Source organism: Eumetopias jubatus, unplaced genomic scaffold (genome assembly GCF_037043125.1).
Source record: "Eumetopias jubatus isolate StellerSeaLion01/CBP00866 unplaced genomic scaffold, mEumJub1_p1.0 scaffold_9, whole genome shotgun sequence".
Lineage (NCBI taxonomy): Eukaryota > Metazoa > Chordata > Mammalia > Carnivora > Otariidae > Eumetopias > Eumetopias jubatus.
Window position 1 is genome coordinate 24,114,315 of NW_028274815.1, and position 18,910 is coordinate 24,133,224.

The window sequence follows — 18,910 nt, forward strand, 5'->3', positions numbered from 1 at the left end:
ATTCTTAATCTCTCATCCGTACTTTGGATTTTTTTTAAAAAGTTGGTGGTTGACTACTAGGAGAGAGTTTTTGGAATGTGCTTTTTGTATATCATGAGTTCCACCTCACTTTACTCTCCTGCAAAGAAGGTTCCCTCTTCATCCCAAGTCAAGAGAGAGAGAGCAGTTTTAATGATACCCCCTTGAGCACTTGATATTAATCCCCTGCAATTTGGGGAGCTGAATAGAATACTGTCTAACTCCTACCTGGAAAATCCAAAGTATGAACAAGGGCCTGGTTGGCTGCTCTGATGGCAGAACAAAGGCAAGGTGGAAGCATTGAATGGCCTGTACTCCCAGAGTCTGGCGGTATACAACATGCATGAGCATTACACATAGACTAGAGTGAGCCATGTATACGGGAGCCCATGTGGGTCATTTTAGATCTTGTCCAAGAGGGCTTCTTGAAGGGGTAAATAGAACTCAGAAGAAAGAAGCTGCAGGCATCTTAAGATGCCCAAGGACAGAGGAAAGTGATTACCTGGAATGATACATATACCCTAGTCAAGGTGAAAGATTCCTAGCCATAGTGGAGGGGGTGAGGAGAAAGGTAAATCTCCCAAGAAACCACCAAAGTGCCCCCCTGTGAAAACTAGTAAGCCTTGTCACATCCAGAGAATACCAGTGCCAGATCACCACAACAGGTCTGGTCGAGTAAGATTTTCTTTTTCCCCTTAACCTCTTTTCTTTTCCCTGCACTTAAGACCTTGAAGGGTCACAATTAAGCCAGAAGACTGAAAAGGAGGAGCGCTGAGTGAAAAAGAAGAGAGATCAATGATCCGTTCCCCGATCTCAGGCTTCTCCTCTGCAGTAGGGCCAAGCATGGCAGGGCAGGGGAGGAAAGAAGCCCTAGCTTTATTTTTATTTTTTTAAACAATTTTTTAAAGATCTTATTTATTTATTTGAGAGAGAGAGAGAGAGAGAGAGAGAGCAGAGCAGGGGTGAGGGACAGAGGGAGAAGGAGAAGCAGACTCCCTGCTGAGCAGGGAGCCCGATGTGGTGCTCCATCCCAGGCCCCTGGGATCATGACCTTAGCTGAAGGCAGACCTTTAACTGACTGAGCCGCCCAGGCGCCCCAAGAAGCCCTAACTTTAAAGCGAGGTTGAAGTTCTGACTAGATGGGCATTTTGATTTCTAAATAAGCCTGCTTTGTGTTTTGCAGTGACTAAGAAACTATATTACCTTAGAGCACCCAGACAAGGAGTTTTCACCCAGTAGTCCAAACGTGGGGGCCTAACAGATGTTAGTTCCTAGGCTCTCTCAGGTCAGTCTACATACCAGCTCTGCACCTGACATGCATTTTTCTGTTTCTGTGCTTTTGATCCTTCCATTTCCTCTACCTCTTCTTTCCTTCTCATCACTTAAAAAAATTCAATCTATTTAATTTTCAGGGAAACTTTTCTTATCATCTGTCTCAGAACGACTTTCCCCTCCTCTGAAATCTCACAGTTGAGGCTATTGGGATCATCACAGGACATAGTTCTGTTGCCTTGTCTTCCCTCCATCCTCCTTGGACCACAAGTTCCTTCAAGGTAGGGACTGTCTTATCTTGTATTCACAGTCGTTGTCAAGTGAGGGCACATGGTGGCTGCTGGTCAGTGTCAGAATATATAAAGGTCTGTACACTTCCAGGAAGAGCTTCCTGTCTTTACCCAGTCCCCTCTCAAGGACAGAAACCAACTTTGCACCTGTGAAGCTCCTTAGCACTTTCCTGCATTCTAGGGGTTGGGTTCTAGGGGGTGGGTTCCAGGGAAGGGAAGGGGATCCAGGCATCTTGCTGCTAACTTGGCTGTAGTTGAAATGGCCCAGTTCTCCGCTGTTCTTAGGAAACTTTCAGTCTGAAGTAGAGTCTGCTAGTGGCCTGAGCATGTCAGTGAGATATAGCTCTGTCATACTGACAGTGGGGCCACTGGCTTGCTGACTGTTGAGCTTTCTCCACCTGCCTGCACTGTATTTTAGGCCAATAGGGCCTGGAAAGTGAGAACAGTACTGGCTGCCAAGAGATGGCATCCCTAGCTCTTGAGGAGGTCTACCAGGATCCCTCTTGGTATCAATCTTTGAGATGATCATCCATTCATTCAATAAATATTTACCGCATATCTACTCTGTACTGCATATTATATGTATCTTCCCTGTTCTCACGAAGCTTATCATCTAGCCAGGAAGTCTGAATTTAAATGAGTAACTGCAATTGTGCTGAGTGTAGCAAAAGGGGAAGTAAACAGAGCCACTTGATGGTGAAGACATAAAACATAGGAGAGTTAAAAATTTGACTCTCCTTTCATCTTACAATACCACCACATATATTTATAGCAGAAAGCATGTATCTCAGCTACAACTCAAGCCAAGGCATGCACTAAGTTTCGGCAAAGTCTATTTCTAGAAACAGACGCAAAAGTTTTGGTATGAGATTACAAACTGGCAGCGAGTGAATGGCTAGCAAAGTATGTCTTCCGGCCATTCCTTTTTTTTTTTTTTCATCCACTGAGTGTTTAGTAAGGTGATGCATCCAGGTGATACTGTTCTTCCTCAGATACAAGCAGTCTAGAACCTCTGGTCTTTCACTTGGCCTACTTCTCACCTGTAGTTAGCCCTAGTCATTCCAGGTTCACCTCTAGAAGTCAGTCAGTGCTTTGCTACTCAGAGTGTGATGTTCAGGATGGTGTCATGGGTGTTACCTGGATGCAGCATCTCTGGCCTGATCCTGGACTCACTGCATCAGGATCTGCAGAGAAGCAGCCTTGCCCCTGTGCTCCTATGACTCATCCTGCTTCCTTTCTGGAATGCCCTGGAAGCAACTGCCCTTTGCACCAACATTCACTCTCGGGGGGCTTATCAGACTATCCTTGTTTCTTGCCTATTGACGATGGGATAAACCGGGGTTTGTGCTCCAATATCCAAGTGAATCAGTTGTGTGACTTTAAGCCAACCACTTAGCTCCTCTGAGCCTCTATTTCCTTATAGACGAAACTGTCATCATAGCCATACTTTCCCTGCCCATCTTAAAAGGTGGTTGTAAGACTGAGGTAAAGAATGTGGAAATAGAGCCCACATGTTGTGAATGAAATGGTGATACTAGTGACTTTCAACCAGGGCTCCAAATTAGAATCACCTGGGGAGTTTTCACAACTACTCGTTTCTGAGTTCTCACCTCAGAGATTCTGATTTAATTGGCCTTGGGTAGGTCCTGGGCATCAGCAGTTTTCAGATCTCTCCAGGTGATTCTAAAGCACATCCTAGGTGGAGACCACTGGGGAGATGGGGCTACTTAGGGCCAGAAATAGCCTGGCCTTCTCGGTGAGGGGTCCATTCTCACTTGGACTTCGAGTCAGAGGTAATTCTTAATAACTAAAAAATGGCTTAACAAGTGCCCGCCATCACCAAGGTGTACAAGGAGTGTCTTTCCTGCAAGGGGGAGGACACAGAACCCAGCAGAGGGCCTTTGCGCGGCTGCCATGTCATCCCTGGGCCAAGACTGAGGACAGCCCTGAGGGTGAGCAGGGATAACCTAAAGATGCAAATGGGACCAGAACCATCCTCTTGGACCTACAGGGTCAGGTTCTTACCAATTTCTTAATTAGAAGACCTCAAGGACTGATGTCAATTCTTTCTGAATATCCCTCACTCATTATTTGTACGTAAGTGTACAGAGTGACTCTTGGTGGTTTCTAGGGCAGACTGCAGGATCAAGGCCTTCTCCAAGACTTCCATTTTCCTTATAAATGCAGTCTCAGATAAAAGAACCCCTCTGATACCGTTATATGTAGATATCCATGCCAGGAAGACCTCACTTGATACTGACAGTTAAGGATCAGGTGCTCAGAGTGGGTAAAAAACACTCTTGGAATTAGATCTTACTAAGACCAGCTTCTATCTGGGGGCCCATAGGATAATTTGTTAGTTGACTGTTTATTGAATACGAGAGCTGTGCCAGGCACTTGTACAAATGCTGTCTCATTTTCTGTTCACAACATTCTTTCCTGGGGGTATGATCAGGCCCATTTTTCAGATGCGGGATCTGAAGCTTAGGTAGGGGAAGCCGCCTGTGGTCGCTGAGCCCATGTGCTGCAGACTTGGATTCCATGCGTTGGTCTATGCTGTTTCTACAATATCAATAGCGCTACATACACGTAACATGTTATGATAATACTTAAATCTTTGCGGGGTGTATTGTGAAGGTTGTCTAGATCCTTGTTGCTCCAAGTGTGGTCTATAAACCAGCAATATTGGCATGACCTGGGAGCTCATCAGAAATGTGGGGTCTCAAATCCCACCCCAGGGCTGCCAAGTCAGAATTTATATTTTAACAAGATCTTAGCCCAGAAATACCTTCATAACAGAGGAATTAGGGAAATAGAGGGCTTTAAACCATTTGCAACCTTGTCTCTGCCAGACAATGAGTCGTCATATGTGTGTGTGTGTGTCCATATATATGACAAATGTATTCACACAAATATGAGACATCTACAAATCCTAGGTCATGTTTGTGAGAAATACCACTTGTTGGAGGCTGTAACAATAAAAATGTTGATCCTTCTAGACACGTCCTGGTAGATACAGGTTATGAACAATAGCTTTTGACTAATAAACTCTTTGATATGCAGACAGCAAATGAGACAAGTGGGAAGAGACAACGCCAGGAACATGCCACCAGCTATTATATTTCCTGGCTCCAGCAGACCCTTTCACAAGGGTCTTCCCCACTCCCCCGCCCCCCATCTTGGTGGGGCCTGATAGACTTTCCAATTATGTACTACCAGTGTTTGTCATTTTATTAAAGTTCTGTACATAAGGCAAGAGTAGCACTGTGGCTAGGCCTATTGCTATTATTTCTCTCATGGCCCTTTCCTCCTCCAGAGGTAATTATTGCAATTTTATGTCGAGAATATACCCCGTGTTTGCTATGCATACCTCGGGGCAACTTCACAACAATCTCTTGAACATATTAAAAAAATATCAGTGTGGAATTTAGGCTGAAGTTGGACAAAAGAGACTCTGTGGTATCAAAAAATGTCCATTCTGCATGCAGCACCCCCAAATGTAGGTCATGCTGTGAGGGGGAAGGTGCGACCTTTCTTCCTCTTTCTGAAGGGCTGTGTGAATTCCTGCAGGACAGACAAAGCCGGGATGGATGCTCTAGTGTGTATTTCACTTCAATAGAAGGAAATGCTTTTTAACAGAGAGAGAGGCTCAAAGATGACCTTGCTTGGGGGTGGTGTGTGCTCCTCCGATATTTCCCAGCCTGGGGGTCATCCAGCAGTGACTGGGAAACCGGGATTGGAGTTGTTGTTAGGGACATCCAAGCTTTGAATGGAGGTTAAGGCTGCTTCCCAACCTAAGCTGCCATGGGGCTGTGATTCTGGGGTGAACTGGTAATTTTAAGAGTTCCTTGGTTTCAACGTGGTCTCTTATTAACTTTAATTGAGAGTACTGACTCACTGCAAAACCCAGTGTTTTTGTATGCCATCTCCTAATTCACCTGGAAAGAAAAATGAATACCAACTCTCTAGCTATAAATAGCCTAATGAAAAATCAACCCAACACAGCAAGAAGCAGACCAGAGGCAGATTTTTTGATAACAAGCAAATAAAATATGCTGGCAAATACTTGCAATTATGGAGGCTTAAGAAATGCTGGATTCCTGGCCATGTAGGGGACTTAAAAGATTGAGATCCTTTCTGAAAACAGCACCCCATGTCTCCTCCTTTCTGAGACGTCACTTCGAAGCCAGAAACAGCCAGCCAGGGAAATCTACATGCCCCCTTTGTTGAAAACACAGCAAGAAAACATGAAGGTTATATACAAAAATAATAACTGTGGGGTGGGATCCCTGGCTGGTGAGGTTACAGAGTTATCGGTATTTTTTTTTTTTCCTTCTTTGGTCTCCTAAATTTTTTACAATGAACATCTCCTACTTTTTGATAACCTGAACAAAAACAATAAAATAAATGTAGTGTACACAGCAATTAAAAGGATGTTTATGAAGAATTACACTGATACAGGAAAATATAATAGTAAGTGAAGAAAGGAGACATAAAATACTTATATGGTATGATGCCAAATTTGTATAAACGCTTTTCACTCTGCTCAAATAGACGTCCATGTGTCTGGAAGGAAATGTACCAACGTGATAAGCAGGGTTACCGATGGGGGTATGACTGTGGGCAATTTCAGTTTTCTTCATGCTTTCATGTATTTTCCTAATGTTCTGCAATGAACAGAGAGCACTTTTGTAATCAGAAAAAACAATAAACACTATATTAAAAAATGGCAGCAAGGGAGGGTTCTGATGTCGTTTGAAAGTGGTGAAAAAAGAGTACTTTCTTTCCACCCCCTTAGGGGAGAATGAGTTTCTCTTGCCTGCCTCGTGCGGGCTTTTTGGGGGAAGACCAGGGAAGGTGGGCACTTCTGGGAAATGAGGGCTGCGGACAGAGCACGAGTTTTGAAATCAAAGAGAGGTTCTGCCTTTATTTGTGGCATAATTGGTGTCTCAGTCTTCATCTGTAAAATGGGGCCAGACATACTCTGCTCAGAGAGCCGCTGGGGGACTGTCACAAGATCATTAAGGAGCCCAGTGCCCAGTTACCAAATACATTCAATCAATGTTACTTCCCTCCTCCTGCACTGGGAAGGGCGGGCAGGGAACACCACGTTAGAGATAAACAGCTCACAAAAAAAAAAAAAAAAAAAAAAAAAAAAAAATAGAAAGGGACAGCGTGAAGGAAGCTGTATTTAAAAATTTCAGTTCAGTGTTCTATCTTCCAGTTTCCCCAGAGAGTTATCTTTCTCGTCTTACAGAAAGAAAAGGGTGATATTTTCTTTTGAGTTACATTGCGATGGTATGATCTTAAGCTAACAGCCTCCTCTGTACCTCCGTCTCTCTGTGTGTGATGGGGACAATGCTGCGAGATAGCTCTGTAATGGGATCGACTCTGTGCAATGAAAGTGGACAGAGGAAAGAGAATGGACCCCAGGCACATGAGCGTCTGCAGGGGCCCAGGGCCACTTGGGGAGTATTTATTCTGACAGTTGGAGAGAGCCTCTGCTTTCAACATGGTGCCCCCCTGCATATGGCCTTTTGAATGTGTCATCAGGATCTCCTGTAGGAGCCACAAGGGTCCACGATTAGCAGGTGGATTCTGAACTGGATCCAGATCTCTGCCAAGTGCCCAGGAGGATTTTATTCACACCCATGAGCCTTGACAGTAATTCTCCCTATGCGTTAGTTTCATCATGTAATAGAGAAGTATTAATTTTGAATGGCTCAAAGGTATTAAATTAATTATGTCCGACGGCAATTACAATTGCTGTTGATTACTTTGGGCCATTAGCGTGTGTCCTGACAGCATCAACTGCATCATAGTAAGGGGTGGTAGAGTGCTAGGCACCAGCATCTTCCCAGCTCTAGGTCCTGAGGGGAGAATTATTTTGGCTCAGAGATCTCAGTAGGGCCATGTTTGTTGGATCCTTGAGAATCAAGGAGTCGTCTCCTTGTTAGCGCCTATCCTGGACCAGGGTTATGCTGTGTAATTAATGATTGATTAAGCGGATTCAGGGGGCATGTCCTTCTGGTGCTACTCCTAGGCACTGTGCAAAATAATGCTCCCAATCTTCCCGCATGTCGCTATTGACCGAGAAGAGAAACAAGAGCACACACGGCGTCTGAATTCATGGTGGACTGACTTCTGCCTGCCTGCCTGTGCAAAGAGCAGATAATAATCATTGTTTCCACCCATAAAACTCTGTGGGCATTACAAAGAGTTCTCACTTTTCATTTGATCTTTGCAGCAAATGAAACAGCTATTTTTATCCCCAGTTAGGGGGAGAGTGACTTGGTTGAGGTCATGTGAATTATAAGGGGCAGAGCTGGGATTCAAACTCAGGTGACCTAAATTAAGTCCAGTGACCTTCAAGGGAGATGGAGGATGTTCGTCTAAATCCTGGCTCTGCCTCTTACTAGCAGCCCCCCCCCCCCCCCGGGGCAAGTCACTTAACTTCTCTAGGCCCCAGGGTCTCCATCAGTGAATGGGGGTAATGATGCCTCACAAGTCTGTTTTGGTGGTGAGATAAAACAAGTGACATTCTTAGCATAGTCCTAGCCACACACTAAGGGACTGATATTTCAAAATGCTCCCTCAGGTGGCTTACGAGCTATGAAGAGTCCCTACCTCAGACCCAGACTAAGGAAGGTTTCTTTTTCCCAAGAGTACAAAGAGTTAGGTGTTTGAGGGCTCTAGTTAAGAACTTTGGCTTGCTTTTTAATGTAATGCAGCTGAGTGATCCCTAAGTTACCTGGAGACCAGAACTTGTCATACTGAAAGTATTTTTAACTTTTCTGCCGAATAAACACTCCAAAAAGATCTCAGATTCTTGCTGTCTATCTCCAGCATGGCTGGCCACACGGTGGGCTTGAAATGAGTACTTGCTGGTTTACTGCCTGACTGAGAGACCTCTGTGACCTTCCCTCCCTCACTCCTGCCAGCCGTCTTCGTGCCCATCCAACCCAGCCAAGTTCCAAGCTACGGCTCTGATCCTGTCCCTGCAGCTGCCCACCCTTTGCATGCTCAGGGGGCCACCACCCCCCCCCCCCCCCCCCGCCGACTACCTGGCAGGGGAGTGGTTGAGCAGTTACCTTTGAAGTTAGGAGACTAGTATTTGAGTCCTGGTTTCTGCATGCCTTAGCCTGTGACCTTGGGGGTGTCTCTTAGCCCTCTGAGGCTCTCCCTCTGTAGAATGGGGAAGGTTTCATTCACCTCACAGGGTGACGGTGGAGGTGGGCAGGCTCTGTGATCTTTGACATTATAGAGGATTCTTAATACAGGGTATGGGTGTTATGTGATTACAGGCGTATAGGATGGTCCTTAGAGACTGAAAATGGGGTTCAAGTCTCAGTCATCCAGTGGGTCTGTGCAAAAGCCATTTGGAAAATGCCTCCAGAACCAACCTTCTAACCTCTACCCCTTCCCTCTCTGACGCAAAGTGATACAGGCTTAGGCCCTGGGTTACGGCCCTACGATAGTGTCTTCATCACAAGGGGTCTGAGTGGTTACAGAGCTAAGGTCCTCCTAGAGTTTCAGACACAGTGTCAGAGTCCGGGTGACTCATGGGGCAGTGGGTGGGGGACAGGCATCGTTGAGGTGGACTTTGGGGGTGATTGAGGCAGGGCAGATACTCTTCAAAACGCACCACCTATGGGCCTGATGCTGACCCCGGGGGATGGAGTGAGGTCACACAAGAGGAGGAGGCCTTTGGGCTTCAGAGAAAGGCAGTGGGGGCGGGAGCTCTTCCTTGGGGCTTCTTAAACCAGGGGACATACGCCTCCCAGGTCTTCCTAGGGGGCCCCAAAACCACAGGATAGACAGGGTGTATCTTCCTAAAATCTTAGCCATTCCATATTAAGTAGTGAGTCATGTTTTTGAATCCAAACAAACACACAATGTTAGAGAATACGGCATTCGTTCTCAAGTTATAAAAAGAGGTAATAGAAGTCAGGCATGTGATGTTCTGCTTCGGGTCATTTCGCCAGACTCCCTCTGTGCCGTCATGTCTTCCTCTCTTTCTCTCGGGCCGTTCCCCCTACACGCTGCAGCTGTCCCTTTCCCAGGAATACCCCCAGGGGAAAGCGGAGATGCCTCTGTGTCTTAAGGCCACGTGGCCACACTGCCGGCCAGCCATGCATAATCGCAGGCTCCCTCCTCATTTGTGAAAGTGTGACATTATCATCTCTCGGTGTCTGCTGCCGGGGCGGAAGTGGAGAACAGGAACTTCCGCTAGATTGGAAGAGGCCGTTCCCGTCTAGATTGGAAGAGGTGGTGGGGAGAGGAGCTGGTGGGATGGTGGAAGGGGTGAGGGGTCCGTCCATCTCTGGGAGAGCATTAGCTTCCCTGGACCCCAGTCACTGAGCTGGGCAACATCCCCCATCCCCTCTAGTGCCAGGTCATCCAGGGCAGAGCGGACGTCAAATTCTCTGGACGCAGAACCTCAGAGAGGGCAGCCGCCAGCCTCTGATCGTGGAATCGCCACAGAGTCGGTGATGATAGGAACGGTAGTGGTACAGAAGCAGAAGCCACACGTCCCATTTATTAAGCATCCACTACGTGTCCAGCTCCAGGCTGGGCACTTTATACGCCCACCTACCAGTTTCTCCCGACAGGCCTGTAGAGGCTCCTGAAGCTGAGAAGAGTGAGGTGATCTGCACCAGATCGCCCTGCTACAAAGTGGCAGGACCCCACCAGGGTCTGAGTGGCCTCAAGGAGCTGCTTTCCCCACCACACTACACTTTGTCCTGGGCCTGCGTGACCAGCTGGGTTCCTTTGCACATGGGTGATGTCACGTGTGTTGGGCCGCAGGGCAGGAGGGAGTCCGAGGGGCACTGTGCTTCCTGCGGGGGGCCCGTCATTATGTCTCCCTGGGCAGAGAGTGGGCGATCCAGCTGGACATTACATAGCTAGCACGTTCCGAGGCCTGCCCCAGCTCCCCAAAGGTTCCCAAGCAGGAAGGGGACTGGGGAGAGAACAGAGAGTGGAAAACAACCCTCGGCAAATCCATTTGGCAAGCACTGAGGCCTGGAGCTGTCCAAAGGTGAGCTGGCCTTCCCCGTGAGCATTCTGTCACTGCAGTGGGTGTCATGGCATTTGGCGAGACGGGGGATGGATTCCAGCTCCCACATACCTGACCCAAGGAGCTCGGGCTTGTGGGAGGGGAGCTAGGGCTGATGTCACCCTGGAATGCCCCTAGCGTGGCTCTGGTCCCTATTTACAAGGAGGATTTCTATAGCCACCCTAAGGTGTCTGGGCAGCATTGCCTGGCCACACAAGGGCAGAGGCTGGTCCCAGGTGGAGCCTGGTAAGGACCAGCTTGTCCTTTCACTGGTCAGCAGTCGGCCTGGATGCAGGGCAGGATGAGTGGAGAGAGAGAGAGGAGAAGGTCTCCTTCTCCCCAGATGGGCACGTGTTCTATAGAAGGTGGAATAGATCCAGGAAATGACAACCTTATTCAGGATCAAGACCATGAGGCCTCTTAGAATAGTTTTTCCTTCCTGATTTGCTAAAACAAATGAGACCACGTGGGGTGAAGAATAAGGCACTCACAATGCATACATCACATTGGGGTCCTCTTGGTGAGTAACAATGTCCCATTGGCCACTCAGGAATTAGGTCCAATGACTGGTCTCAGCCTGGGGAGAGGCTAAGTGGGTACCTTGATTGCTACAAAATGGGGCAGTGTCTCCTTCCTGCCTCCAGAGATGAGGAGTTTGTGGTGGGTGGGCAGGGGCTCTGTTAGGCAAGAGAAATGCCAGTCCTCAGGGATGCTATGCAGGCTCACGGCAGTGCCCCACAAGTGGAGAAGGTAACACCACCCCCCCTGCCCCCCACTCCCGGGGCAGGGCAGTGTGACAGAAAGAGCATGAGGCTCAGACTAAAAGGTCTGGGTTTGCTTTTGATTTTGCATTTACTGGCTGTGCATCTCTGAGTACATTCCTCTCCTGCCTTGCTGAGAAGGGCCGCTCTTACCCCCTGGGCAGCCCTGCATGCGCCCGCACCCAGATCTGCTCCGTAAAGCCAGCAGAGCAGAATGTGCTTGTCAAGGGATTAGTGGGGGCTGCTAAAGGAAGAGTCTTCTCCTTCTGTTTTCTCCTCTACATCAAGCCATCCTATAATAATTAGGATTGCTCATCCTTGTCTTTTGCCTTTCCACGGAGGATTCTGCCACTGAGTTTAATAAACTCTCAAAACAAAACAGAAAAGAATTTCTCTTCATCTTGTCTGAAAGTGCTATTTGTCTGTCCCCGCCCCCCCCCGGGGAGAGAGTGGGGTCAGCTTACATAAACCCAAACGACACCAGCCATGGCTCATCTTACTTTGTCTTTGAGTTACCCTGAGATGCCGGAGAACACCCTGTCAGCCAGATCCCTGGAAGGATGGGCCCCGTGTCCAGGAATGATCTCCGCCATCCTGAAAAGTCTCACCAAGTCAACCAGAGAGCAATTTGCTGAAAAATTCCCTGGCCTCCAGCCTTCAGGGCCCTGCCTGCCCTAAGGGGGCCCTTCTCAGTGGGGCTTTGCGCAGGGCTTAACAGACAGCAGAAGGCAAGTTCAGATGCCAGACTGCTCTCTCAAGTCCCTCTGGGCCACATTTACTGGTTTTAATGACACTGAATGGAGAGCTCCTTCCCTGCAGGCCAGTTCCCCTGCTGACCGGAGGAGGCCTGCTGGTGGCCTTCTGTCCTCATCTCAGGAGACCCAGGCTAATCGAAGCTGACCCCCTTATCACCACAGGGCTGACATCAGGGGCAGAAAGGCCCCAGGTGTGTTCCAGGGTGCCAGGGGTTATGTCCATGTGCATGCACATGTATGTGGGGGCAGGGCAGAGGTGGCTTCCGCTGCAGCAAGGTCAGAAAACCAGAAGCTGGGAACTCACCTGCCCTTGGGTGTCATCACCCATCAAGTGGGTCACATCCCACTCCCTGGGCCCCTTTTGTTCCTGCAGCTCGGAGAAGAAAAGCTGCTTATGCTTTGGAGAGAGGGAAAGTGAAGGAGGGAAGTCCACTTTTTCTCTTCCCAGGCCTTGTTCTGTCCTGAGAACACGGTTTAAAATATTCTAGTCACAGGCAGGCTATTCAAATAAAATAGAATTTCAAACCGCACGGGGCTTGTTGAGACATTCAGGCTTCTGGGCTGTGTGAAAGGCAGGGGGAAGGGCGGAGACGGCCCCCCTCCCGACTCTCCCCGTCCTCTTTATTACCAGCAGCTGCAACACTAGACACATCCGAGTATGTCTCCCAGCTAAGGCGGACAGAGCAGGGCTGATGGCGAGCGAGCACACGAAAGCCACAGCAAGACTCCCCTCCCCGGTGGCAACTTTAATTATTTGAACTGGAGCTCCGCAAAATAAAAATAAAAATAAAAATAAAATAAAATCTGAATATTGTAAGTGGCTCTCCAGTTTCCCGCAGAGCAAAGCTTGGGGGAGGCAAAAAAACCAAAAAAAAACAAAAAAAAACAAAAAAACCACAACGCTCTCTGTTGTTTGTGGCTGGGCTAGGCATCGGTCTTTAAATATTCATGCCCTGTATGCAAGTGTGCGGCCATAGGGAGGAGCGGACCGTGCCTGCACGAGGCTGGCCAGAGAGAGGCACGGGGCCAGCGGTGGGGACTGCAGGCATCTGGGGCGGGGGGGTGGGGGCGGGGGGCTGGAGCCGGCGGGCTTCTGGAATACCCGGGAAGCTGCCTGGCACAAAGGCACATCCTGGCTATGTCTCCACGATCTATCGGTGGGCATCTGACCTGCCTTCTACTGTGCTGCTTTCCTGGCCCCTTCTGTCTCCATCGCCTATGCCCTCCCCCCGCCCCCCTGGGTCATTTCTCACCACTTCTGACTCATCTCTCTAAAAGGCAAGTTACATCACAGGTAGTGGCGGAAGACTGCACCGACTCAGAAAGAATTCCCATTACAACTGGCAGGCGCACCTCTGGCCAAGTATTTTCAAGTGTCAATGTGCATCTAAATCGCTGAGAGTGCGGTTTGAAAAATACAGATTCCCAGGCCCCGCCGCTCTAGGGCGTCATCAGGGAGGCCTGGGGTGAGACCTAGGAATCCCCAGTGACCGCATTTTCTAAGTGCCGGCAACTGGAGAAACAGAGTCCTACTGGTCAGGTTGTATCTAGATTTTCAAGGAAACGCACAGAAGGTGACGCCAGCTCCCTTTTGGGAATCGGATGATTGTGGGGTTTCTTGAGGGAGCATTTTGAGATATTCTGCAACTACTTCAACTCCCAAGAGTTGGAGGGACCCTAGGGCTCCCAGGACTGGTCTTCGTTAAGAGGAGATGCTCAGTGCTGGGTGTCAGCCCTGGAGCTTGGCCAGCCTCTTGGTCCCTGTGGGCTTGACCCTCATCAGAGACTGTCACCCATCTCTGCCTCGTGTCCCCTTCCTGTACCTGTCTCCAAGGCCAACGAAGGCCCCTCTCAAGTTGGTGGGGTTTGAAGGCCCTGAGGTAACCCCACACAGTTCACACAGCAATGCACCATCCCCTGTCACCGACGTTCACCGACCTGGGAGGAGGAAATCAACTTGCAGCTTCTGCATTTAGGAGCTGAATAAAATAAATGGCAAGGCTTACAAACCTGGAAGTGCATATTTCTATTTTGGTTATTTATTTTTCTGATGAAAACATTTCCCCCAACACTGGGAATTCAAGACCCATCAGCACTAGATGAATGGTCTGCAAACCTGAACATGAACGAGCTGTGTGCTGAGAATGGAACGGACTCACTGCCTTCCCTTCATTACTCCTGCTGAGCCAAGTTCTGGAAAAGGGCAGGAAATAGCAGAAATAGCCCAGAGCAAATTTGACTGGAGGGAAAATAAAACAGGCCAGTAAAACAAAACACCTGTTTAAGCTATTGATCAACCAAAGGTTATCAGAGAAATGATGAAGTATTAGAAAAATATCATTTTTAACCTTGACATTTCTTACTCTAAAATTAGGCCCCTGTTAAATCAAGTGAAGAATACATTTAAAAATCAAATGCTTTTAAGGATCCCCCTGACCTCTCAAGAAGGCCAACCGCCTCTCTGCATTTAGATTTTCCTCTTAAGAAGCCTTCCCTCCCAGGAGTCCGCTGGGAGGCACCTCAGAAATTTCAGCGAAGACTGTGTAACCCACCACCTGCATCAGATAACAGGATTTCTCAGATACAGTTCCATGTAATGAACCTATTCATTTGTGCCCTGACTTCTTCCAAAAAGGACTTAAGGTGGCTCACAGAGATATGTAACATCTAGTAAGGTAACATAAACGAACTAGAAGGGGGTGAGAAATTGGCCAAACGTTGGCTTGGAAAATCAAGCCGGGAGTGAGGCTGCCTCGGACTACACATCATGAACCCCTCTTTGCTTACTAAGAGTGGAGCCTCAGACTTAATTTGACCATTCTTCCGATTAAAAGAAAAATTCATTGATACATCTTTTCCATGCTTATTTGTGCTTGCCTGTGAGTTTGTATCTCACAAAAAGCCTGGAGGGCTTGAGTTTAGCTGTGTCCCCGAGCCATCGAAGCCTGTCTCCCTGGGGCTTGGGGGCTCTGCGGAGCCAGTGCAGGGGAAGCGAGCCGGTCAGTTTCACAGAGTCCACAGCTTGGAAGGAAACGAATTGCTCAGGGGGCACGTAGCTATTCCTGAAACAAAGCCAGGAAGGGATTTCTCCTGTGCGTTTCCAGAAAGAGAGGACTGGCCAAATCTAAAGCCTGTGTTGGCTTTCTACTCAGTGCAAGATGTTGATGGTGGCACAAAGAAGCAGAGTCATGTGAGGCTCCTGGAGAACTTGGAATCTGGTTTTGGCTCATGTCCTTTCCCGCCTTCCCCATTCTCCTTACCTGTTTCCTCAGGGTACCAGGCACTGTTGGCTAAGTACTGTCACACTTACTTTGTGCCAGGAACTGTGATAAGGCCTGAGTACATATTAACCTATTTAATCCTTTCCTCTTTGGGGTAGGCAATCCTATTGTGTCCACTTTCCAGGTGGGAAGACTGAGGCCCTGAGAGGTTATTAACTTCCCAAACAAACTGTACAGCCAATCAGTGGTGGAACCTAGCTTGGACTCAGGCAATTGATTCCAGAGTCCATGAGCTTAATCACTGGGCCATGTTTGGGTTTAAGCACATTTCTTGTCTCTAGAGATTATGACCTTAAGCTAAGAAACATGGCAAGCCCCTCAGTCCACACACTAAAGCTGTTACAGCCATAGGAACCATCCAGGCAAGTGGCTTTGGAGGTACCTTACTGAATGCCACCGATATCTTAGTGAAATTTATGTAGATCAAATTTTTGATGCTCTATAAAATTTGAAATGTATCACAAGAGCTGGATGTTTATAAAAAGGCTTGTGTAGAAAGTCTTTTGTAGATCACTATTACCCTCCCCTGTTATGCCTTGGAAATATTTTCTGGGTTTGCTTCAATCGAGGCCCCACTGCAAAGAGTCCAGTGTAGCTGAGTATGGGTGTTTAAGGTAAGATTCTCTGCAGTTGGTTGGTGCACCGTGTTGGTGCATGCCCTCTGCCTAAAAGATGACCAAAAGGCCATCTTGTCCTCACCCCACCCCCCCGGAGAACAAGCAGCCTACCACCCAGGCTACTTTGCTTATGTTTGGGTTCGGCTGGAAGTGCCCAAGGCGAGGAGTGGGAGGAGCAGTCCAAGAATTAAGGGAATATTGAGACTTGCCTCACATGGAGAGTTCTTCATCGGGGCGGGAAACGTAGCGCTGGTGACTGTAGCACTTCCAGAAGTAGGGACATCAGTGGTGCTGAGCAACAGGGCGTGGCCTAGGGCAGAAAGGAAAAGGGTCAGAAATGCACCATCTTCATGCACTGAAGTGCCTCAGGGTGCAGGGTTAATGGGCTCTGCATCATTCTTCTCTAGACTTGGAACATCTTTGAGGACACAGCTTTCTGGTGGCCAATGGATAAGGCAGTCTACTTGTCACTGTCAACAAAACTTGGCTCATGCACAGGTCTTCCTTCCAAATGCCCCACAATATCACAGCATCATACATCCCGAGCTACTGCACCCCTGATCTCCCCAAGTCACCAGCTTTAGCCTATAGCCCAGGAGCAGCCTGAAGCACACTGGACTCCCCCACCTCTCCCCATTTCCAGTCCTGCCAGCCCTTTGCCCTCCAGTGGTCTCCACGACCTTCACTCTCTTCCACCAGGTCATCCTGTGCCCCATGACCTGACCAGGAAGTCTTATTTCTTGTGTTTTTTCATCGATCTGCCTGCAAACCTGGGAGAACATGAGCCTCCAACCCCACATGGTGGGGAAGAAGCATCTGGAAACATCCAGGAAGTACAGAGTGTTTTGTAGGTGGTCAGTGCCATGGAGATAGGTGTCAGGGTGCTCCCGCAACCTTTTAGGTACGCCACAGAACCCCAGAGAGGACGTTACTCATTCATTTCTGCTCTTCTCTCTTAGCCAAGTCTGTTTTGGGGTTGCTACCAAGTAACAAATTCAAGTGGGTCCAGAGCAGAGTAACCAAGACAAGCCAGAAAGCCTAGAAAGCATGTGGCCCGTCCTTGAGGAAGAATCTGTGACTAGGGAGAGAAGTCCTTCACACAGTGGGTGGGTCACAACCAGTGTCTTCAAATATCTGAGGGGCTGCTTTGGTGAGAGAGGGAATAGTTGAGTTCCAAAGGGCTCCGGGAGACAGAAAGTATGATCCATGAGTAGAATTTACGGAGAGGTGGAACTTATCTCTGGGAAAGGAAAACTGGTCTTTGGTTGCAGCAATCAATGGAAAGGACTCCTTTAGGAGGCTGTGAGGGCCCTGTCACTAGAGGTATTTGGCCAGGGTCAGATGCTTACTTGTTACGGGTGCCATGGGAGGCTACCGAACTGAGAGCAGAGACATGCAGACCATGTCTTGCTTTGAGGCCCATTTCTGTTCTCTTCTCCTCCACAAGGTGCTGAGGATGATGCAGTACGGTGAGGAGGCCGGGAGGAGAAGCAGGAGCTCTGGGGCCTCCTCTCTGCTGAGAGTCTCCTGTGGCTGCAGTAACTCAGCCTGCTTCCTCCCGGGCCAAAGCCAGCTCGCTCAGGTGCAGTTAGCTCTGAGGGCCAAGGACAGGACTGCATGGGCTCTGAGATCTCCAGTGGTGGATCTGGACATTGTCCTCTCTCACACTTTGATCATCATCACTATTATTATTATTAATTCTTAGAGGGATCCATAGGCTGTATGATCTTTGCTTGGAAAGAGAGGGATTTGGTACAAGGGGCTCTAGCTCCACAGAGTAGATAAATGCAGGGGAGAGAGGGGGAGAGAGCCCCTGCCGCTGACACCAGCTCTATCCTGCACAGAGGTGGGCCACAGGGCCTGCTCAGGCCTAGCTACTGGGTAGAGCCCAAGGCTGGGCCCATGGCTGGGTGGTCCGGCCGCTCCAGCAGCGCAAATTTGGAAGCTGTGCTGGCCTCCCAGGCCCTGCCCCATTCCTCCTCCTTCATTCCAGGCCCCAGCCATGTCTCCAGTAGCGTCAGCTCACCCAGGTGTGGGTGGCCATCTCTTGGGTGCGCGAGGCCCTCGTTCCTCTGGCAGGCCAGCAGGAGCAGTGGCAGGATGGGCTCTGGCCCTGGGAAGGTGGAAGTTGCCAGCTTTAGCTGGGCAGGGATGGGAGATATCGCTGAGGAGGCTGGGCTCCAGGGAATGGACCAGATGCGGGGCTAGGTTCCCAGGGCAAGGCCTTGGGCCCAATGACACAAGGCCTCCCTGTATATCAGCCTCCCCATAGAGAGCTAGGGTTTTCCTTACCTCTCAGTGAGTTATGTGCCAGACACAAAGTTGGTTCTCAACAAACACTTAGTGAATGAATGAATGGTTACTATTGTTGCCACTCTTATCTTTTAGCCAATCCTTCATCCAGGTTCTCATTTTAGGGAATCAGAGGTGACATCTACCTTGGCCTGATTTAATCATTCTGAAGCCCAGGAAATCTGAAGAGGGAATTGTGAGAGAGCACCCCAGGGCAAGCTCTGTGCAGTCCCCTCACCTTGCCCTGCAGGGATGGGGAGGTCTGGCTATTCTGGGCTAGGGCCCTAAGTCTCTTGTCTGGCCAGATGGGCAGCAGGGGGAAGGGAAGAGAGCAACAGTACCTCGGTGGTCCTGGCCCCGGGCATCCTTCAGGGTCCTGACCTGCCACCGGGGGCTGTGGGGTGCGAGTGTGCCCTGGGTCCAGCCACAGGAGCCATTCTCGAAGTTGCAGTAAAAACCAGCAGGGAGTTTACCTGCAGGGAAAGCACAGGGGCATGGTCATTTCTGGGACTGCTAAAAGCAAAATATGCCAATGTCAAGTAACATTAGCCAGGCATGACCCAAGT

General features: G+C 48.9%; 1 protein-coding gene across 2 annotated transcripts in view; it reads right to left on the reverse strand.

The window, feature by feature from the left end:
- Window positions 1-18,910, reverse strand: part of ALK (ALK receptor tyrosine kinase) — a 690,188-nt gene that overhangs the window by 103,106 nt on the left and 568,172 nt on the right. For both annotated transcript variants that reach the window (XM_028099603.2, XM_088026382.1), the window contains 2 exons: window positions 18,686-18,817; window positions 16,262-16,362 (listed from right to left, as the gene is read on the reverse strand). In XM_028099603.2, coding sequence (XP_027955404.1) covers window positions 16,262-16,362; window positions 18,686-18,817 — 233 coding nt within the window. The remainder of the gene's footprint in view (window positions 1-16,261; window positions 16,363-18,685; window positions 18,818-18,910) is intronic.